Raw genomic sequence first — 22,963 nt, forward strand, 5'->3', positions numbered from 1 at the left:
GCGGCTGAACAGACAGACAGCCCGCCTGCCCGCGGGACACACGCCCCAGAGGAGCGCTGGCCGTGCGCTCTGCGCTCCGGAGCGGTTTTCCGAGCGCCGCGGCTGCAGCTCGGTTTCAACCCGCGCCCATTGTTCCCCGCGGGGGCGGGGCGCCTCGAGCCCGGCCGCGCGCCGCGCCCCTGACCGCGGGAGTGAGGGAGGGAGGGAGGGAGAGCGGGGTCCCCGCGCCCAGCCGGACCCAGGAGGAGGCGCAGCGCGGAGAGCCCCGGGACCCGAAGCCGGACTAGGAGCCTCCCCGCCGCTCACAGCCTGCCTAGCATGGGCGCCTGAGGCGGCTGGCGCCGGCGGCGAAGGACGCGTCCCTGCGGGCGGACTGACCGGCGGGAGGAGCTGGAGCCGGTCCGCGGCGCCGCACCCGCGCCCCTGCCCCTGGCCCGGTTCGCGCCCCGGCCCCTGGAGCCATGGACAAGCTGCCGCCGTCCATGCGCAAGCGACTCTACAGCCTTCCGCAGCAGGTGGGGGCCAAGGCGTGGATCATGGACGAGGAAGAGGACGCCGAGGAGGAGGGGGCTGGGGGCCGCCAGGACCCCAGCCGCAGGAGCATCCGGCTGCGGCCGCTGCCTTCGCCTTCACCCTCGGCTGCCGCGGGCAGCACGGAGCCCCGGGGCGCGGCCCACGGGGCGGCAGACGGCGAGGGGTCAGCCCGCGGCGCGGGCAAGTCCAGCACGAACGGCGACTGCAGGCGCTTCCGCGGGAGCCTGGCATCGCTCGGCAGCCGGGGCGGCGGCGGCGCGGGAGTGGGGGGCGGCAGTAGTCACGGGCACCTGCATGACTCCGCGGAGGAGCGGCGGCTCATCGCCGAGGGCGACGCGTCCCCCGGTGAGGACAGGACGCCCCCGGGCCTGGCGGCCGAACCCGAGCGCTCCGGCGCCTCGGCGCAACCTGCAGCCTCGCCGCCGCCGCCGCCCCAGCAGCCGCCGCAGCCGGTCCCCGCCTCCTGCGAGCAGCCCTCGGTGGACACCGCGATCAAAGTGGAGGGAGGCGCGGCCGCTGGAGACCAGATCCTCCCTGAGGCCGAGGTGCGCCTGGGCCAGGCCGGCTTCATGCAGCGCCAGTTCGGGGCCATGCTCCAGCCCGGGGTCAACAAATTCTCCCTGAGAATGTTCGGCAGTCAGAAGGCGGTAGAACGCGAGCAGGAGAGGGTTAAGTCGGCCGGGTTTTGGATTATCCACCCCTACAGCGACTTCAGGTAAGGGGGCCCGGCGACGGTCCTGTGGGTTCTCTGAGCGGTCGCAGGCATGCTTCCTGTCTTCTCGGCCCTGCCTCTCAGCCAGAGTTAACTTTCCTTCCTCGCGCTGGGAGCTTGGGGCACCTCGAGGCTCCGAGACACCCCCAGACCTCCTCTTGCACCGCGCTGAGAACTTTCCTCTGTGCTCCAGCCTCCCAACCTCATCCTCTCCGGGTCTCGGCCGCATTAGAGGCAAGCTGAAAAGGTGTTCTGAGCCTGGCCTAGCCCTGCCCGCAGCCACGATGAGGCTCTGCCGCCTTAAGCCCCACATCCTGTCTCCCTCTTCTGGGCTGCAGAGTCGGGGTGGACATCCCCAAGTCTGCTCCAGATCTTTCAGCCTGCAGAGCAGGGCCCGGAAGAGAGAGACTGACCTTTTGGCAGCTGGGCCAGCTCCTTGGGCGCTGACCCCAGGCATTATTATCTGCCTTCTGGTGTCCTGGGAAGCTGCAACTGGGGAGGAGCTCCAGGGAGACTGAGGTCACTGGGGCCTCAGGTCCAGGGTGAAAGCCTTCTGCACCTACCTTAGCCCTGGGCCCAGCCCCTCATGCCAAGTAGTGGGCCAGGAACAGGCACCCTGGGCAGCTGGCATCCAGATGAGCAGGGCAGCATGACCTTGCTTGTCGTGGTCAGTGACGATGCCTGGTGTCCTGACTGACGAGCAGTTGCCCTGTGCCCCATTCTCACCCCAGTGGTCCAAGCTCCAGCATCTGCTAGGTCTTTCATGGGTCAGCTCTGGTTCCCTAAACGGTGTGACTACCAGTCAGGGAGAGGAACCCCGCCCCCTCCTCATCACCAGAGTAGATGCCACTGAGGAGCAGATACCACTCTGGGCCTGTGGGGGTACTGTGCAAAAAGAGAGATTGATGATTTTTTCTGAAGTTAGAATCAGCGATGCCCCTACACTCATCAAGATCTTGGGGCCTCCCTGGGCTTTCCTGATACACAGCATTGAAGTGAGGGTCTGGAAAACGTTCACTCTTTTGAGGTGGGTTTAATTCATTCTCTCTCTCTCTCTCTTTCTCTCTCTCTCTCTCTCTCTCTCGGGGCCCTGCCCCCTATTTAACTCTCTTCCCTGCCTTCGCTGCTTGCCTGCCAATATAAATGAACATTTTGCCAACGCAGAGCCCTCTTTGCAAACTCCAGGGAAGCTAGGTTTGTAATGTGAGCAAAGCCGTTTTCCATCCAATGAGAGAGATTTCTTGTGCTAGGAATGACCAGTCAGGCAACATTCAATGGCTTAAAATAGGTGGTGAATGGAGAGCCCCTGCCTTTTCCTATTTTGAGGGATCACTCTACCTAACCCTAATATCCAAGATTCCTGTTCCCAGAGGGCATGGGCATTCAGAGGACAGACTAAACAAACAGCTACAGTCCTCAATGAGCTGATGTGTGAGCTGATGGGAGACCCTCCCATGAGGAACTGTGGATGCTTCCCTATACCAGTTTCTTAAAGTGTGGCCTCCCCTCAGGTCAATACTGGAACCTGAGGATCCCAGCCTGAGCTAGGGGAGGCATGGGAAGGCACTGTTGTCTCCTGCATTCCCCCCCTCCCGGGGTGGGGGGGTGTCCTGGGCTCCTCCTGTCTCTGAACTCCCTGGTGGTGCTGGCAGGTAGGCCCTGTCAATATCAACCTTCCTTCCCTCGGTTGGCTCCCTGCTGGCTTTGTTGTCTGAAAGCCTCTGTTCAGAGTTCTCACCACCAACCTCATTGCCTGGGATGGGAGACTGCTAGGGACCAACCCCAGGTATGCCTAGCTTCTGCTGACAACAGGCATTAATGGAGCACCTTCTGGGAGCTGGCTTTTACCCTCCCAGTTGCCCCTTACCCGGGATGCTGAAGGGTTGGGGCCAGGCTGACTGCATCTATGCAACCTCCCCTGCCTTCCTGATCGAACTCTGCCTATCTTGGCATGTCTTTCTGCAGTCCTCTTGCTGCAGAATCTCCTACTAACCGCAGGCCACCTGGGACATGGTGCAGAAGAGGGTGGTAGGGATAGGGAGGTGTGGCTGCAATGGGATTGTTAAATGGGCAACCGAAAAAGGGTCAGACTGGGCTTTGAATTTGGGTTTGTGCAACAAGCAACAGGAATTGGTAGCAGCAAGTATACACCTTCTGTGTGCAGCCTGATGCTAGGTGCGGTGCAAGAGAAGAAATCCAAGAAAAACTATCTGTGTGTGTGTGTGGAAGGGTTGTGATCATGCCTCTAGACCAAAGCAGCTGGTCTCATCTTCACAAGGTCAAAGAGGCAAGGACTATGGTCAAGTCTTCCAGGCTGAGAATACCCACCAGCTCAACCGAGCCTCACCACCCTGCCCCACCCACCCCAGTCAATCCAGCACCCTAAGCCTGAGTGCCTTGAGTTTCAGTCACTGGCCTTGGGCCTCTATGTGGAGCCAATCCAGCTCAGGCTTCACAAGAGCTTCTGCGAGCATTGTTCAGGCCTGTTGAGGATTTGTTCATCATTTTGACGGGCAGGAAGCATTGATCCAACAGAATTAGTTTAATAAAGAATCTCCAGCAACCATGATAGATTGAGTTTGTGGTTTGGCGTTCAGGGCTTGCCGTCACAGACTGCTTCTGGCATCTCCTCTTCCTGGAGGAGAAAAGGTGGATGCCTTTTCCTGGGGCTGGACTTGGCTACGCTCTGAAGGGCCCACATAACTTGGGCCCTGTAGATAACAGGCTTTTCTTGGTTGCCTCTGCTTCTCCACACCCCCTGCTACATGCCCACACACCGTGTCCTGGCTATCCCCATGCTTGTCTCCCTTCCTCTCCTCTTCTACTCCACATTTGCCTTTTGAACCCATATTTAGCATTTGGTGAGGGAAGAGACCAGAACATGTAGCCCCTCAGCACTTTGCTCCCCAGGCTCCTGCCCAAGGCTGGTTGGGCCCTTGGGTCCTTGGTGGGTTCTTCCTTCCACATGAACCATGTCTTGGAAGCTTAGCTTGGTGGTGAGAACCTGGAACAAATAAAAAATAGTATCTGTGTGATCTTGTTTTCCCAAGAGGAGAGAAAAGGAGTGGGGAGACCGCTCGCCCCCCCAGTGAAGATGTACCTGGTTTTGCTCCCGGAAATTAGGCTTTCACGTGTCAGTCTCAGGGGGGTGTCCTGAGTATGTGACCTCTAGGTGTCTGAGCAGATGTCTTGGGGCTGTACGTGTGGCCTTGGGGGCTGGAGGGAAGTCCCTATGTAGGACGTCAGTTCTAGGGCTACTCCTATGCCCCAAACTCCAGCTTGGCTCTGAGAGTGGAGACAGGCAGAAACTTGACTCTTCTCAACCCCCTGCCCATTCCATCTCCTCGCCTAAGCTTTCTGAAACTGTGAAGAAAGGAAGGAAACAGCAGGCCCTGGAGGATCCTTGGGGGCAGAAACAGCTGGGTCCAAAATCACATAAACTGGGCCAATGGCTGGTAGGTCCCTGGGCTGGCCTAAAACTGACTTTCCGTGCTGCTCCATGGCCCAGGCACTGCCACTGCCCACCTCATGTCAATTCCTAGCCCTGTCTGCGAGGGGCACCTGCTTGGTATATGAGCCGTCCCTGTGCCTCAGTTTTCCCATCCAGAAAAATGGGAATCCTGTTGCCAGACACCAGTTGTCCAGCTGTGGTCACCCGGTGGAGGTAAGGTGAACTGTGAGAGAACAGAAATGCGAAGGTGAGCCCCGCCACCCTGGCCTCACTGCTCCCTTCCCTTAGTTCTGAGCAGACCAGATGGGCCTCTGTCCTTGGTTCAGGCCAGTGGTTCTGGATCTGCATCAGAGAACTGAGAACCTGCTGGAAACTATAGAGTCTCTATCCAGAAAGACCCACGTATCCAGACACACTTGATATGAACACTCTCAATTTCTGGGGTCTGTGGACCCCCCCTAAGTTGAAAACCATCTAGGTTGTGAACCCTACTCTGGACCAGCCCCAAAGAGAGTCTTGGCCTGGGAGGGGCAGGGGCTGGCCTCCCAGAGCCTTCGCTGGGGCCCTCTGTAACCTGAGGCTTCCCGTTGCCTGCAGGATGCAAATGAAAATGGGCTAGGAGATGCTTTAGGAGGAAAGGTGCCCTGCTGGGGGATGAGTGATTTGTCTGCCTCCTCAGTGCCCTGCCTGTCTCTCTCCCTTTCAACCATGGGAAGGGTTGTTCGGGTCAGTGGTGAGGAGAAAGCAGGCAAAAGCAGGATGCCGGGCGTGGGGCTTTCTGGGGCCTTCCTGGGGGGTCTTGTCCAGGACGTGCTTCTGCTATCAGTGTGGAAAGCCAGGAAAGACACTGCAGGCTGCTGTGGCGCTAGGGGAGGGGGAAGGGCGTTGGTGCAGAGGGGAATTCCAAGGTGAGCTGCCTGGGCGGTGCTGTCAGCGGGCCCAGTGGGCAGCAGGATTCTCCAGTGACCAGGACGTGCTCAACCTGCTAAGACTCGGGCAGGTGGAGGACGCACTGCAAAGGCCAGCATCCAGCGCAGGGCTGAGGTGCTCCCGGGATGTCGGGTGCCCCGAAACCCAATGGGGCCAAGGGGCCAGGACCCTCTGGGTTCTCCCCATTGCAAGGCTTCAATTCCGTGTCTGGCTGCTGCAAGATAAGGCTGGGGGCCTTTCTCCTGCCCGGCCCCGCCCCATTTGTTCCCTTAGCTGCTGTGAGCACCAGGCTTTGGGGCAGTCAAGTGGGCTGTCTCACACAGTGCTGGGCCCCCTGCCTTCCATGTGCCCTCCTCTCCCAGTCTGAGGGCACTGGGGTCTTCTGGGATGCCCTCTCAGCCCAGTGTGGCCACCCTCATCCATCTCCCCCTCCTTGCCCATCACATGGTATTTGCATAGAGCTCTGTGTTGGTTACAGTGCAGTGGTTCTCATGCCGTCCTGTCATCCTACTCACCAAGGGTCTGTTAAAATGCAAATTCTGACTCTTTAGGTCTGGGATGGGTCTGAGCTTCTGCATCCTGATAAGTGCGCAGGTGAACCGAGGCTGCTGGTACCCAGCCTAGAACCATGCTGAGAGAACTGAGGTTCAGAGCGTGTGTTCCATGCATAACCTGGGCTCCCTGACTGAGTTTCTTGAGACCAGAGACTCTCTCCTCCTCTTGGCCTCTAGGACACCCAGCAGAGTGAGTTCTGTGAACTGAGTTGAGCGGCCCGCAGCCACAGAGGTCGGCACAGGCTTGGGGATGTCAGATCCGCGGCCTCCCTCCCTTCCTGCATCACTGCCTGGACACTGCCGGCCCCGGATGCTGGCTGTTGGGATGAGCAGGAGGAGGCCAGGTGGCCCGAGGGCCCTCATTAATCCATCCCATCCCACTGTTTTCACAGCTTCTTGCCCCTTCAAAGGGCCGGAGGGGTGGCCGGCTGGAGAAGGGGCAGGGAGTATGGTGACTGCTGTGTTGTAATGAGATTTCTGGGAAGGAACAGATGTTGTCAGTGAGGGAGTCCAGAGGTGCCAGGCAGGCGAGCTGGTGTGAGGGGTAGCTGATGGTGGCTGGCTGGGAGGAGGACAGACACAGTCAGTGAGAGCAGTGGTCTTGGCACCTTCGGAGTGGGGGTCTCAAGCTTAATGCCCCTTCCTCCACCCCAGACCATGCCTAGCGGCCCCACTGGGCTGGACTTGCCTGTCACTTCTCACTGCCCCTGCCCAGCCTGGTAAGCATCCATCTACATCTCGATGACGAGGCTGACAAGTGTCATCGCAGCCTGACTGGCCCTTGTGCCTGTCACAACACTGGCCACCATGGGGGAATTCACCCAGAGCAGAAGGTCTGGCCCCAGTCCCCCAGGGGACTTGTCATGTAACTGAGGAGGCAGCCAGCTCCAGCACACATACCTCTTGGCTCAAGGCTCTCACGAAGCTGCTGCCGCCAGCTGCTAATTAATAGAGGGCTACTGAGGCCGGCCAGGAGGTCCTGCTTGGGCCCAGGGGATGTTGAAGAATCCACATTTCCCAGCCAGAGCGGGCCACAGGGAGGCCAGGGGCACTGCCTTGGCTTCAGAGAGGATGTTCTCTGCCAGCCAGGCTTTACCAAGAAAGCATTGCCAGGGCCCTGGAAATCTGTGATCCTGGAGCCTAGGCGGCCACTCAGAGACACTCTGTCTCATCATCAGTTACCCAGAGCTGGGGCGAGAGTCTGCCCAGTGAGGTAGTGAGCTCCCTGTCACTGAGACCGCTCAAAGTGAGACAGCAGTACTTACACCAGAGGTTGCTAAGCAGCATCCTGTGGACCAAATACACTACCCAGATGTGTTCTGTTTGGCCAGCACAGTGTGTCATAACAAGTCTGAAACAATGTTTAAAACGGAAGGATGTCAGACAAAAATTTGGCTTCCCAGCTTCTCTTGAAAAATCGGAAACTGGTAATGCCGGCCCCACGTTCCCACCCCACATCAGGGAACTGGAGCTCAGCAGAGGCCTTAAACTGGTTTTTGGTCCCCAGCTACCCACAGTCCCCTCCTGTCCTGTGGTCTCTTGCCTGCACCCAGCCGTATCACTTGTGCACGCTTAGCTGCCTGACCCCATAGGCTTCTGAGTTTATGACTCTGGACTCAAACCAATAGAGATCGGAGCCAGGTGGACTCACAGACCAATAACCACCACTTATGAACCACAACCATGTGCCAGACTGTGCTAGGAGCTGCATTTCTCATGTTTCACTTATTCTTCATAGTGGCCCGAAAAATAGGTTCTATTGTCCACAGTTTACAGATATGGGAACTGAGGCTCTGATGGGCGGGGGAAAGGATTTGCTTGAACTCACACAGCTATGAAGCACCAGAATTTTTAGTAGAATTTGAGCCTGTTCTCTAGGACTCAAAACTTGTACTTGTCCCTTTTCTCTCTTCCTTCTTTTCTTTGTGTGTGTGTGTGTGTGTGTGTGTGTGTGTGTGTGTGTTAGCTTTTAAAAGCCAAGTTACAAAAGTAGTTCAAGAAAACATTCTCCTAAGAATGAACACATTGCAGATAATACTGAACACACATTATCTGTGTGGAGGAGCTCAGCTGGCATGGGAAATTGAACAGGCCTCAGAGTACCAGATCTGGACAGGGCTTAGCAAGCTCTTGGCCTAAAGCCTTTATTTTATAGGTAGGGAGCAGAGGATCAGAGAAGGAAAGTTACTGGCCCAAGGTCAGAGAGTAAGTCCAAGTTAGAGATGAAACCATAACCCAAGAAGGGTTTTGACTCAGAGGTCTTAGGGCTCCACAGCCCACCCCACCCCCAGCCAGAGAGGGGTCCAGGGAAGACTTCTGAATGGTCTAATCACTGGAACTCCTTTTTGTCTCCCCAGCCTCATGCCTGAATTTTGGACTGTTGAGTACGTTCAGGATCCTTCTTAATTTAAGCTCATCAGTGAGAAGAGAGCCTTTCCTTACCTGAGAATGTAGCATCTGGAGGCTGAGCAATGCCTATCCTAATCCTCCACCCTGGGGCTGCTGCCTCTGGGGATCTGGACTGGGACACTTGCCCATCTGCTCCCCCTGCACAGCCTGACATGGAGACCTTTGGGATTTTGGAACTACATCTGGATGCCACTGATGTGTTTGGGGTTCAAAGGGGGAAGGGAACAAGTAGCCAGTGGTGTCTGTGTTTTCTCCACCAGAGAAACATATGGTCATGGGGTCTGTGAAGAAGTGGAGTCAGTCTGTGGTTTAAGGCTCAGTGTGCGACCAGGATCAGGGTTCAGCCTGGGACCAAGATAAGACCTTTGTCTGAAGTGAGGAACTGGAGTACTTGAACAGAGCCTTGGAGCCAACCTCAGTGCCTCCCTGAGACACTGGGGCTGGGGACAGGGTGGGCAGGTTGCCCATTCCATCCTCTGCCCTGCCACCCCCACCCCCAAAACCATCCCTTCTTTTAAGCTCCCAGAGCTCCTACACCTCTTAGCATCTGAGCCAGCTGCCTGTGGTCTGCTCAGGGAGGTAAAGTACGAATTATGAATACTCAAAGGTTCTACTGCTGCCGAAGCCAGAGCCACCAAACCTCACATGTGCCCACTCCTGCCATGCTCTGGTCTCTCATTGTCTGGGACTGTATCTATCTTCCCAGCCAGGCAGCCAGCTAGTGGCTCCTGCAGAGTAGTGCTCAGGCTGGCCAGAGAGATGTGCTGGCTTGGTAGAGGCACTCCCTACTTCCCACTGCGTCCCCACCTCTGGGCTCCCACAAATTGCCGAGCAAGCGGTGGGACCTCCAGGTCTGCTCTTGGCAGCTGCGGGGGCCTGATAATTGGCTGATGATGATTTTGTGTCTGTCTAAGCATTTACCTGTGTGGGTGGATATGTTATGTCTGCACAAACGAGGCTTTCAGAAATTAATACATAACACAGGACTGGCTAATACCTTGTCTTCTGGGCTTGGAAAGGGGTGAGTGAAGGCAGGTTGTGCCCACTGGGAGACCAGATGCTCCAGTCCAAGACTGTTTTCACCCATCATGGAGAACGGGGATCTCTACCCATCTGGCAAATAGGAGGGTAGTATTTCAGCTCCTCTTAAGGTCCCTTGGTCGGGTTTGCGGGAGAGCAGACAAGAGATAGACCAATTTGGACTGATGGTCAGGAAAGGCTTCCTGGAGGAAGCAGAGCTGAGCTGGATCTGAAGGAGAGAGAGACCCATTTTGCACACTTTTCTTGGAGGCAAGTGCCTGGGAGCTTGAGCCGCCTGACTGGGTATTGTCAGACAAGGGGGGCAGATGATTCCAAATCTGCCCTTTTGGACCTGCACTCCTGAAGCTTAGCCCTTGAGGACTCTGACCCCATGGCCCCAGGTCTTGCCCCCCGATGCTGCCTGAGTATGTGTGTGTGCATTTGCAGGTGAGTTTGTCTGTGCCTCTCTCTGGCCTCTGACCCTGGGTCCTTGCAGCCCAGGCCAGCTCTTCCAGGCCTCAGCCCCAGCTGTACAGCCTCTGAGAAGACTGCCTTCTTCTGCCATCCTAGACCCGGAAGGCAGATGTTACCACTGTAATAATGTCACTGAGTGTGTGGCCTGGAGCCCAGAAGTAATTACCCTGCGGTTCCCCATCACAGGCTAGAGCAGCCCCTGTCAATAATTAACCTGAGTCCCCGGCCACTTGACGCCAAAGCCAGCCATGGGCTTCTCCTACGTACGATTTGTCAGAGGAGACTGGGGGATATCCCCTTCCCCATGGACAGGAAAGACCCTCCCCCTCAAGCCCACAAGGCTCCTAAATGCCACTGGCAGCTTTTTGAAGAAACATGGTCCAGGAGGGGGGACTCTGCAGCTGTGGCCTGTCCTCATGTAACATCAGGGCCAGCCCAGCCCGGAACCCTGGGCCTGTCATCCCAAGCTTCCCCAGCTTGTAACTGTCCACCCTCCCACGCTGGGTTTGCCTTCCTGACCCTCATCCTGTTCTGCCGGGTGACCTCAGCAAAGTCCTTTCCTCTCTCAGGGTCCAGCGTCATAGCTCAGTCTGAGGCTGAGAAGGGAGCAGAGCTAATTGGCCAAATAGGTATTGAACCCGTAATCCTGACCCCATTAGTGCAAATGGAGCCGGCAAAGCAGGGACCGCGCCGCTGACAAGTAGAGCTGATGAGAATCTCCTGCCCTGTTTCCTGAGACTCTGAGAGGCCCATCCAGGCGTGATCTTGGATTTACATGGCCCCTGTGCTCCCAGAGTGTGTGTGGGGTTCCTCTTTCGGTGGCATCTCCACCAGCCCCTATCCTGGGGATCAGGGCTGGGGCTCCCTAGCACATTGTTTGGTTATGCTGTGTCTACTTCCCTCCACCCTCCGGCGATTAGATCACAGCCCCTGTTGGGGTGGAGATCAGGCTTTTCTCTGGGCAAAGGCCCCCACCCACCCACCCCTTCCTCCCAGTCACCTCTTCTCTGGGGCCAGGGCTGCTGTCCCCGCCTGGAACCTCCAACATGGTCTCAGTTCAGATGGGGGGATCCACAGAGACCAGGTCACATGAACAGCTAAGGCTGGAAGAGTCCTGCAGGGCAGAGCAGTAGGACCATTGGCTTTGGAACTGGCAAGGGAAGGAAATGCGACAATGTCCATCCTGTCCCAGAGGCTCTGGGGAGTCATCCTCCTGCCGTGTTGCTCCAGGGCTTCTGTGGACAGAACAGAGGGAGCCAGCTGGAGGAAGAGGCCAGGTGAGACCAGGCTGTGCCCCATGTAGCTGGGTGGGCTGAGCCACGCCCTTACCACCTTGGCCTTGCTCTCCTTATCTGAAAACGGAGCTGGAGAGGGGTTGGGTTTTAGCATGACCCCCAATCTGAAACTGGTGGTTGTAGAGTCACCTGGGAGCTTTCTGCAATTATGGATGCCTGGGTCTCCGTGCACGAGGCTCGGGCAGGTAGAAGTTTGGGAAGCACCCAAGTGAGCTGGGCACCCCGAGTGCCCTTTCTGCGCAAACCATCTGCTGGTCTCCAGCTGCAGTGTGTTCACCATAGCCCTCCAATGCTTCCCAGAGCCTGGTAGAGAGATACCTCCAAGCCATTCATGACGTTCTCCTCCCCAGGGAGTCATTCCCTTTCCTTCCTCAGGGCAGGAGCAAAGAGAATCATAAAACTCTGGGCCTGTTGGGACCCCAGGGAACATGGCCCTTGCTCTGTGTCCTTGTCAAATTGTGTTTTCCTGGAGGGAAGGCAGAGTCCCATCCAACTCATGTCCCCAGAGCCCAGGCGCTCCTGGGAGAACCCCATCCTAACAAGAAGAGGGGCCCGTAGGGAGAGTCAACGTTTAGCCACAGCCCTCCCCCCTTCCCCGCCGGTGTCCTGTTCACCCTGTCCATCGCCTGCTTGGCCTCAGGAAGTTTCCCTCTGAGTGCATCCCATCTCCTCCTCGATGAGGTGTGCCTTCCTGCAGGAGCTGGTGAGCCCTCCTACCTGATCTCCCCTGAGCTTGTGCTCACGTGTGACTCCGCAGCAATATTCTATTTTTACTTCATTCTTCTAAGTGGAAAGAGCTGTGCTTGAGCCTTTTTTGTTTCTTGTAAGCCAGCTGAAGAATTTCTCCATTGCTGGCCCCCTCTACAATTTCCCTCAAATGGTCTGAGTGAAGCTCAGAGAGGTTGGACCACTAGCCTGAAGGAACATCCTGGCAGTTCAGGGTCATTGTAGAGTAGGTGACCCCTGCTGTATAGTTTGGGGTGTGTGTGTGTGTGTGTGTGTGTGTGTGTGTGTGCATGCACACACGTGCATGCTTTTATGCTACTGTGTCTCCGATGAGTGCACAGATTCAGAGTCTCCAGTACAGGACTGAGGCCTTCAGAGAAGCAACGGGTTGATGTCTTGGGTGTTCCTCCTGGCCAGGGCTGGGCTTGGCTGTGCCGTTGAGAAGGTGCAATAGCAATCCTTTCCCCGAGGAACTCTTTCCTCTGCACCTTCATGGCTCCCCATGTCCCCAGAAGAGTCCTGACTGCTCAGTCTGACATTCAGTATGCCCCCATCCTTTCTTTCTTTGGGTCAGGATTGGGTTGAGGGAGGGAATGTCATGGTTTTCTGAGATGGGCACTCTTCTCTCAGCAAGCTTTCCCCCTGGCCAGCTGCCCTTGGCTAGCCTCTGCACTGCAGAGATCCATGGAATCAGTATGTCTTTAGAGAGTGTCTGGCTCCATCCTCTCATTGTACCAATGGGGACACTGAGGCAGGGATCGTGGGCACACAGCAAGTAAGAGACTGAGATGGGTAGAACCCAAGACTCTTGGCCCCTGGTCTAGCTTCCTTCTGCTGGATACCACACACCTCCTTCTTGCAACCACAAGGCTAGCCTTCCTGACCAGTGGGCACTCTCAGGCCCTGTCCTTTTTGGGGTTTTTGTGCCCAACAAGCCATGCTGCTCCCCCGTAGACTGAGGGCTTCTCGAAGTGGGACTGAAACTGCTAGGTGGCATTTTGGGGGGCCCCGAGGAGCTCCAGTCCTATATGTCTCAGCTCAGAAAGAATTCAGTAAGAGGCAAGTGATAGATAAGAAGTGATTTATTAGAATAGGATGCTTGTGAGGCTTACAAGTGGGTGGGTGAGAGGGTACCATGCCAAGAACTTAGTAGGGTACAGTTTTATGATCAAAGGAGACTTGGGGAAGGGGGAGAACCACCTTCTTCCTCGTCTTGGGTAGGCCTCACACTCCCATCATCAGTCCCTCCTCTGCGTTGTGTGGGGGAGTTTTCTTGTCCCCATATGGTCAAGCCAGGACTGTCATGGAACTATGGAAAAATTATCCCAGGTCTCAGTACAGTGAGGGTCTTTCACTGTGAAATGTTCCCTTTGCACACACCTCTGGATCCCCTTAGTCCTGAGGCCAGGACCTGCATCTGAGTGGTTATAAGAATAATAATGATGATAGTAACAGCCAGCATGTGCTGATTACTTGCACTGTGTAGTACATTATTAATGTTATCTCATTGAATCATCTTGGAATCCTGTGAAGCGGGATTAAAGGTCTCATTTTGTACACAAGAAAACAGACTCAGAGAGGTTGAGCGATTTGTCCAAGGCCACACCGCCAGGTATCCAGACACTAGAGAGCGTCACTGCTGCACTGCCTGCTGGGACCTAGCTGCTCCAAGTGTGGCCCCTGGACCAGTGGCCTCAACATTGCCTGGGAGCCTGTAAGCAATACAGGCGTCAGCCCTCACCCTGCACCCAGTGAATCCAAGTCTGCATCTTGGTAAGATTCCCCAGGTAATTTAGGCACTGTGCCATGTGATTAAAAGATCACAGAAGGGGAAGGGAAGGTTCTGGCAATTTCAGCCCTCACACCGCTTACCTTCTCCTTGGGGAATGGCTGCAACTAGCCCTCATTGTATGCTGAGGGACGAGGTCCTCAGCCCAAGACTGAGAGGGACCAGGGAAGAGGCAGGGGTAAAAGGTCATTTTGTCTGCGTCTTCAAAAAAACAGAAACAAACCAAATTATGTTCTTCAGGTAATAGCGCATCCTCACAGGAAAGTGAGTTCCCCAAAATACTCCAGAATCCGGATAACCCACCATAAGCCCAGCGCTAGCTGGATGCCCTTGTCTGAATCGCACTGGTTGGGAGGCAGCCTCAGGCGGCCGGGGGGAGCTGCTACCTGGGAGCCCTGTGATTCTGAGTCAGAGAGTTTGGGGTGGGTTAAAAATAGAGCCCTAGAGGCCAGGCGGGGGTGGAAGACAGCAATTCATCTGCTGTAGGGGAAGACCCCAGGCTGGGTCAGGGGAGGGTGGACCAGAGGAGGGGGGCTTGGGGGGGCGTTTATTCCTCTCGGAGGCCGGAGTTGAGGGCGGTGGGAGGCAGCGCTTTCCAGTGTGGGAGAGGCGGAGAGGCGGAGAGGCGGAGAGTCGGAGAGGCAAAAGCTGCCCGACTCCTGCGCCGCGCGCCCCTCGGCTGGGCGGAGCGCGGCCTCGGAGAACGAGGCGGGAGAGCCTGTGGCGGGGAGGGGCTGCTCCCTGCTTCCCAACAGTTGCTGTTGGTTGTGGGAGAGGGAAGGCAGGGAAGGTGTCCCACGTGCGTGCGTTCCCGCGCGCGGGGCGTGCGTACGTGTGTGTATGTGTGAGTTGTGGGCAGGCACGTGGTCTCCTTTGCCGGTTACACCTGCCCTTCAAATGGCCTCCCTCTGTCTCCTCATCCTTAACCGCCTCCAGAAAATCTGCTCCTCCTGCCGTCGCGTTAAGACAGCACCTTTGTCTCAGCGCCTAGGAATTCCCCGCGGACTCGTGTGTCTCACATTAGCGGACTCTTCACCGTGTGGGTCACTGATCTGTGATTAATTTTTGGGGGGGATTGTTTTTCTGATTAAAAGGTAATATTTGCCCATTATGGGGAATTTAGAAAATAAAGAAAGCTATAATATAGGAAACAAAAATCACCCATAATCCACTACTTAGAAATAGCCACGTGAATTCATTTTTAAAATTGACAGTCACCCTCTCCCCCCCACTGCAACAGTCTTTAATACACGCACTTATTGAACGATAAGACAATTTTACTGAGACCTCACTCCCCCCACCCTTCTCCTTCTGGGTGCAGCTATTGTGTCTACATCTGGGAAAAGGAAGAGGTGTCATTTCTGCTCTTGGGGAGCACACAGCAGGTGTGAGGAGACGAGACTAATCCTGGGTCTTCAAGTTAGGGGCGATGTAAGGGAATTCAAGGGAAGAAATGGAGCTGCCTCTTCCCTGCCCCTCCACCCCGGCCTCCCCCCGGCCCCCCCCCCCACCTTCTGGATCTCTGTGCAAGCCTACCAAGTAGGTGGAAGAATCTGCCAAGTCCCCACCAAGGGGGCGTGCCTGAAAGGAGGGGGCGTGCCTGAAAGGAGGGGGCGTGCCTGAAAGGAGGGGGCTTGGTGTGTTCTGCCTTGCCAGGCTTGTGCTGGTCAGGCTGGAAACACAGTCATGGCCTTGGTTGACATCTTTAGCCTCAGTCACCCCCCACCAGCCCCTGTCATCCCTCTGTGTCAGAACCCCGACCCCACGTTCTGCTGGCCCGTCTCTTGTTCATCTACCTTCCCCCACCCCAGCTCCCACTCCTCCTCCGCGACGTTTCAGCCATCATCTTAACTAGGTGGGAGCCGTTTGCTAGTGGATGTTGTTGGGAGTCTTCGGGTCTTGGCGGGGTGGCGGAGGGGAGGGCGGTTTGCATGGGATAAGTTCCTCCCTGCTCTTGGGAGGCCTGTGAAAGCTTCGTGGGAAGGAGTCGGGGTCTCAGAGGGCTGCCCATTTTGTGTAGCTTCTGCCGGGCCTCCTGCCACTCAGCCTCTGGCTCCCAAGGGACTCATTCAGTCATTCATTTATCACTCATCCACCCATTCCCAGGCTTTTTTTTGGACCTACCTCATAAAAGGAACTGCAGTAAGTTCAGAGTTGAGTGACTACAATTACATCCTAGTGTGACAAACTGCTCAGTTCAGTTCAGTCGTTCAGTGGTGTTCAACTCTGCGACCCCATGGACTGCAGCACACCAGGCTTCCCTGTCCATCACCAACTCTCAGAGCTTGCTCAAACTCATGTTCATCAAGTTGGTGATGCCATCCAACCATCTCATTCTCTGTCATCCCCTTCTCCTCCTACCTTCAGTCTTTCCAAGGGGTACCTTGCCAGATTTCCTGGGAGACAAAAAAAGCCTCCCAGGAAAAAGGACAGCTCCTCTGAACCAAGTGGCCTGGAGTGGGCAAGGCTGGGGAGGGTATCTCCAGGTATAGGACAATATGTAGGAAAGCCTAGAGGAGAAGGAAAGTCCTGGGTGCCTGGGACACTGAAAGCTGCTGAGTGTGTCTGGAGTAGAACACCCAGTACAGGGCTGAAGGAGGCTGAGTCAGATCAGGAAGTGCCCCCAAATGACAGCGAGGAACTTAGATTTTAACTGGGAGCTTGGAAGGACTTTGGGTTTGGCAAAGCATGGAGAGGACGCAGACCCTGAAGTCTGTGGGGTCCTGGGAGAGGCAGGAGCCCAGGTAAGAAGATGCTGAAGTGGGCCAGCTGGTGCGTTGATGAGCCATGCTGGATCCCACAGGACTGAGTGTTGGAGGTAAGCGAGATGGGAGAGTCGAGGATAATTCCCAGGTTTCTGGGCTAAGTGTCTGGATGAATGGTAGTATCACATGCTGGGAGCACAAGTTTGTGGGGGGGAGCTGCTAAGTTATATCTGGCTCTGTCAAGAATGAAGTTCCCATCGGACATCCAGGCGTAGATGTGTAGTCAGCAAGAGAGCACATGGCTGTGGGGCTCAGGAGAGAGAGGTCTGGTTTGGAAGCCAGCCGAATAATTTTGAGACCTTGGGAGTTGGTGAGGTCACCCCAGGAGAGTGTAAAGAGGGAGAGGAGGTGGGGGCCCCAAGGAACAAAAACATTTAAAGGTCACGGAGGGAAAGAGGAGCTCCTGCGACGGGAGGGAAAGGAGAACCAGAGAGAACAGAGAAGAGCCAGTGGAGCAGAGTGTCTCAGCGGAAATGGTGCACAGTGTCAGATGATGCAGAGAGTCAGGATGGAATGGACTGGAAATTGTGGGATCTGGCAGCAGGATGTGTGCCTCGGCAGTGTTGCTGCGGGATTGGGAGGCGTGCTGGGGAAATGGACGTGGAAGTGAGAGAGTGGGGACGGCCACACGTCTTTCAGGAAGCTTGGTTCTGAGGGGAGAAAAGATAAGACAGTCGGGGTTCAGGAGTGATTTTATTAAGTGCGAGATCTTAAAAGCTGATCAGAAGGGACTGAAGATATGGGCAAGAGAGAGGATAACCTGTAATGTTCCTGGGAAGGAAAAAGGGAACAGTGTTGAGAGAGCAGATAGTAGAGTCATCGACTCATCCCTTGTGACTGGGGAGGGGGAAAGCGGGGAGGGAGACAAGCAAGGGAGTAGTTTGATGGCAGGAAGAGAAGGGGGCATTCTGCGGGCTTCTGTTTCCTCTGTGAAGTGCTGTTATCTGCTGAGAGGGGGGGGAAAGTGGTGGTTTCAGAGCTTTGAGGAGAGAGGAGATAATTTGGAAAAGCCACTGTGGGAAATGGGTGGGAAAGGCTGTTAGGGTCTCCTGGAGGATGGGCTGGCAGAGGTGAGGACCCTGCTGAGTACGGAAACACTGATGAGGAAATAGAGACACAAGGAGCTAAGGCACTTGGTATTCAGTAGGACTGGTCTGAGGTTGTGAGGTCTTCTGTACAGCCCACCCCCCTCCATGGAAACAGGGAGAGAGCTGATGATGGCTGTGAGTTACAGTTATGATCTAGTGAAGTCGGACCCAGAGGACAGGGCAAGAGAGGTTGATGAGCAGAACCACTATGTGTGGGGGGAATGGGGGGAGGCAGGAGGGTTCTCATAGGATAATTAGAGGGCCAGTGACTACAGGCTCCTGGGACACCAAAGAACAGACTTAGCATGATTGGATAGAGAACTGGCAGAAAAGGAGGTTAGGGTGGGAGAGAGCACTACTTATCTGAGATTAAAGATGGACCAACTGCAGACAGTGACCCGGTCCAGGATGTGCTGTTGGAAGGGACTGGAGTGAAGACTTTAGAGGCGGGACATCAAGCCAGTGGGAGGCTGGGTGTTATTGCTGGGTTGATGATGGGGAGTAGAAGTCACCTAGGATGAAGGCAGGATTCACAGTGGAATAGAAGATTGTGAACCAGGTGCCAGCCTCACCACGGTCCCCAAGAGTGGCAAGTGGATGCTGTAAAGAAGGCCAGCAAATGACAGGATGCTCAAAGGATCTTGTAGACATTCCTACCACAGGCAGGAAGAGGCGTTAGTGTGGACTAAGCTGCTCACTCCACCCTAACCTTGAGGTCTGTGGGGTTTGGGAGAGTGACATCCTTAGGACACAACTAAAGTTCAGTTAAGGGAAAAAGCAGGTGGGTTAGAGGGTGAAGAAGTTGAGAATGAAGGTACCATGGAAGAGAGCACAGGGGACAGGTTTGGGAGGGAGAGAGGGAATAGGAGGAGGCACAGAGTTTAGGAAAGAGAAAATACTGTCAACTGGGTTTATATTTGTATAGAGCGATAAGAAGTGGGACTCTGGAGTCAAGCTGTTTGGGTGTGAAATCCTGATCTACCATATACAGCAAATTTCCCAACTTCTTAAGCCTCAGTTATCTCAACTGTAAAATGGGCATATTCGTAGTATCTACTTCATAGGATTAGATGAGATAGTCTATATAAGGGTCTCAGATGAGTACCTGGCAAATAGTAAGTTGTTGATGGCTGTCCTGCATTCTCATCAGCTTCACGGTCAGCTTGTGCAGTTATCTGTGCTGGGCCTAGAATGGAGGGGGAAGCTCTTAGCTCCCATCTAGTTCTCAGACATGAAGCTGCCTGGCTTCTTTGTTTTGGGGCTGGAAGGAGAGTTTTAGGTGGCACCTGCTGAAACGGGCAGAATGTGATGACTGCTACCGCAGACACCCTGCAACAGTCAGGTGAAGTTCGTGGAGGAGGAGGCAGTTGAACTGGCTCCTTTTGGATGAGAGAAGGGACTTCAAAAGCTGAGGGTTCAAGAGGTAGGGGCAGTTCTCAGAAGGAGGAACCAAGAGGTGGACAGACATGAGGCCAAAAGTTGGGTGTCCAGTCGGCTCCTGTGAATGAAGTGGAAGGGAGAAGAAGGAAGAGGAGTCGGGGTGTGGATCTAGGAGCTTGAACCTTCCTCTATAGCCACTGGGGTCTCCAAAGTGGAGTTCAAGCATGGAGTGGCATAATCATAATGTTTGGCCAGATAACCCAGAGAGCATGTGACACGGAGGGAAAGAAGGAGGAGGCGGGGGACCAGGTGGGTGGCAGGCACAAAGTCTGGGTGAACAGTAGTGAGGAACGGATCTAGGATGGAGCTTTGGGGACAGATTCAGAAGCTGTCATTGACGGGGCCAGGCAAGACTTGGTTACTGCTAGAGGGACCTGCAGGGGCAGGCGGGAGGACAGAGAAAGCAGCTGAGGGTGGCTGCGGGGTTTCCAGCGGGTGATTGAAATGCTGACTGTGCCCTTCAGCTTTGAGAAGGAAGATGCTGAGCTCAGCCTTGGACTTGTTGGGTGGAGGAGCCAGCAGGCCCTCCAGGTGGCAGGCAGGAATGCAGTCTGGTGCTAGGAGTGGTGTCTGAGCAGGAGCCATCTGCGTGAGGGGTGGGGGGAGGGGCACAAGATGGAGCTGTGGGTGTGCTGCTTATCCGAGAGAAAGCACGGGAACACCTCCCCCTCCTGCCGCCAGCCCTGCAGGGGCACAAGCATGTCTGAGACAAGGCCCTTGCACTCAAGAAACCCCCAGCATTCTAGGAGATCCAGGGCCAGACTTGGGCTGGGCTCCAGTGAGAGGCTGAGGAGGCTCAGAAGTGGTAGCACTTCAGATGAATGTTGAAGATGGAAAAGATCTTAGCGGGCAAAAACCTAACATTCTCTTCCTTGCAGCCAACAGGATCCCCAGTGGCTACCATTTGTGTCAAATTGTGTGCAAATGGATGTGTAAGAATATATATGTGTGAAAATGAATATGTGTACAAAGGCAAAATTGCCAGATGACCCTCCCCATCCCATTGTTCCCTATGAACAGTGGTACAAAGGTGAGTGTGTGTACAAAAATGTTTTCATGTGTGTGTGTTTGAGAAAGCATTTGTGCTCAGAGGCAAGCGTGGGCAGGGGTGGACAAGAGGAAACTAAAGTAGGTCATCCCTGCTCTGGGACCTCCACTTCTGCCTCTGTTTTATCACCCTTTGCATCCTCTTCCATCTCCAGGGAAGAAGAGGGCCCTTGGTCTGGCCCTTGAGTTTCTGAGTTCAGGGTCAGAAGCCTCCTGTCTTCTCTTCCCTCAGCTCCCCTGAGGCCATAACCTTCCTCTCAGACCGTGAACTGTTCCAGGTATCAGTGGAGTGGGCTGTTGGGCTTCGTGCCACCCCCTTCCTTCTGCATGTGCCCCCCCCCCCCCCCACCACTCCACTCTACCGAAGCCGACCCACAGGCCATTCCCTCCCTTGCTGGCTCGGACTTTCTCTTAACTTAGAGAACACTGGGATGGGGAAAGTCGTCTGGCTCTGGGGAGACCAAGTCAGGTTTGTGCCAACTCCAGCATGCCCAAGTCTGGCTATCCATTGCTTCCCTGCCAGGGCCTGCCACCTGCCACCAAGGATGTATAGAGTCTGGATTGTGGGATTTATTCATGAATGATTCTACAGCCAGTGGGAGTGGGCAGGGGAGCACTGGGCATACAGCTTGAGGCTTTGGAATGTTACTATTCCTTCCTTCGTGGACCTCAGTTTTCCTTTTTACAGGTTGGGTACGACTATGCCCTACTGGCTGCTGATGACTGGGGTGCTTTTAATACTCGAAAGTTGTGTTGGTTTGCTCAGGAAGTACCTCAGGAGGCCTGGCATCAGGAGGATAAGTCCCCTTGAAACCTCTTTGCAACCTTCTTGTCTCTGGGGTGGGGGCTGCACCTGCTGTGGCCGGCTTACCTCCCCAGTGTGATGCAAAGATGCCAGAAAGGTTTGTCCACCTCCCCACATTCTACTGAGGTGCCTAAACTCCCAAGAGTCTGACAGGAGTTCCACTGACCTCTCTGAATTTGGGGTCTGCTCCTTCCTAGCTGTGAGGACTTGGGCTGATATTGCTCTCTGAGTCTTAGTGTCATCATCTATAAAATACAGATAATAGCAGCCACATTAGTCCTGGTGTGAGTAATAAATGAAGTAATGCATTGAAAGCACCAAATATTAGCAAGTATTTGATAGACAAGTTTTGGGGTATTTTTGAATAGTTTTCAGTCACCAAGGAGTCCCCAGTGAAAATGCACAGGGGCATTAAGGAATCATTTGAGATGCTCCTGATCACTAGGACTGGAGGAGAAGAGGGGCCAGAGAGGCGTGGAGGCTGTTGCCAACTTCCCCTGGCTGGACCAGTGCGGTTGGGCTGGCAGGCACACCGGGAGCTGTCCGTGGTGCTGAACATCATTTTTTTTTTTTTTTGCTCACACCCGGCCCAGCCTTCAGAAATTTGTGCAATCGTCTGGCAAAGAGTAAGGAACATGGTGTACATGGCCAAGGTCAGCTCCCAAAGCCCAGCTCCGATTACCTTTTCCAGGAGCACTTTATGACCTCATCTGTCTAGGCTCCCAGGAGCCCACCGTTTCAGATGCCTGGGCTGCCTGAGATGGTTTCTTACATCATTGCCCAACTTGTCTTCTGTTTAAACCTTGTCCTCTGATTGGACATGAGCTCCCTGAGATCAGGGCCTCTCTCTGCTGAGATAAATAGATTCTGCCATCCAGTTGTCCAGGGAATATTTTGGGCCCTGCCTTCCACCACCGGCTACTTGAACCATTGTAAGTTCCCTTCCACCACCAGCTACTTGAACCATTGTAAGTTCCCTTCCACCACCAGCTACTTGAACCATTGTAAGTTCCCTTCCACCACTGGCTACTTGAACCATTGTAAGTTCCCTTCCACCACCGGCTACTTGAACCATTGTAAGTTCCCTTCCACCACCCCAGTAGATGCTTTGCTTTGACTCTTCCCTGGAAGATTTCACCTGCCTCCCTCACCTCTTTCCTGTTGATTTGAATTACTTATTTACTCATTTAAAAATATGGGCTAGGCATAGGTCAGAGCATTTTACAAATATCAATTCATTTCACTCTTAAAAAAGTTCCTTAATAGTAGTTCATTAATATCATCCTCATGCAGCAGATGAGGAAACTGAGGCTTAGAGAGATTAAATGACATACTAGTAAATGATGGAACCAGGAGTCAAGTTCAAGTTGGTTGGCCTAAGAGCCTGTACTTCTTTCTTCTTACCACATTATGCTGCCCTTTGAGTTGCTCTTTGATGCTCCAGAACAGTGGTGTGTGGGAAGAAGTGCTCTAGTATTCCGACCCCAGCCCAGATCAGGCACCAGAAATATCCCTTAGCATCTGGAAACTCGTGATTGAAACAATTAGTCAGAATGCAAGGAAATGGGTGTTTTTGCCTCGTGTAATTTGGTTTTATGAAGATCACTAAATGCAAACATTCTCCTGTTAATTACTGCCTCAAATTTGGGCTGTAATTGAGAGAACTAGAGCTTGGAGAGTGTAGAAACCGCTGGAGTGGCAGGCCTACCCGAGTCAGCATTCCCAGCCGCCTTGCACCCGTTCTGTTAATTTTAGAAACTCTTCCAGTCTGGGTATATTATTAGCTTTATGTACAGAGGGCCACAGGGCCCTCCATGGCCTCTATGTCACAATTTTTTTGTTTTGTTTTTCCCAAGAGATTAAGTAAAAGGAACAATGACCATGTGTATATCGGGGAGTTTGGACACTGGCTGTGTGAAAGGGG

The 22,963-nt window shown here is 54.5% G+C and overlaps 1 protein-coding gene across 1 annotated transcript in view; it reads left to right on the plus strand.

Annotated features, from left to right (window-relative positions):
• The first annotated feature begins 461 nt into the window (after positions 1–461).
• Positions 462–22,963, plus strand: part of HCN4 (hyperpolarization activated cyclic nucleotide gated potassium channel 4) — a 41,901-nt gene continuing 19,399 nt past the window's right edge. The window contains exon 1 of the mRNA XM_068965884.1: positions 462–1,249. Within this exon, the coding sequence (XP_068821985.1) occupies positions 462–1,249 (788 nt within the window). The remainder of the gene's footprint in view (positions 1,250–22,963) is intronic.

This window comes from Capricornis sumatraensis, chromosome 2, assembly GCF_032405125.1.
Source record: "Capricornis sumatraensis isolate serow.1 chromosome 2, serow.2, whole genome shotgun sequence".
In the NCBI taxonomy this organism is placed as follows: Eukaryota; Metazoa; Chordata; class Mammalia; order Artiodactyla; family Bovidae; genus Capricornis; species Capricornis sumatraensis.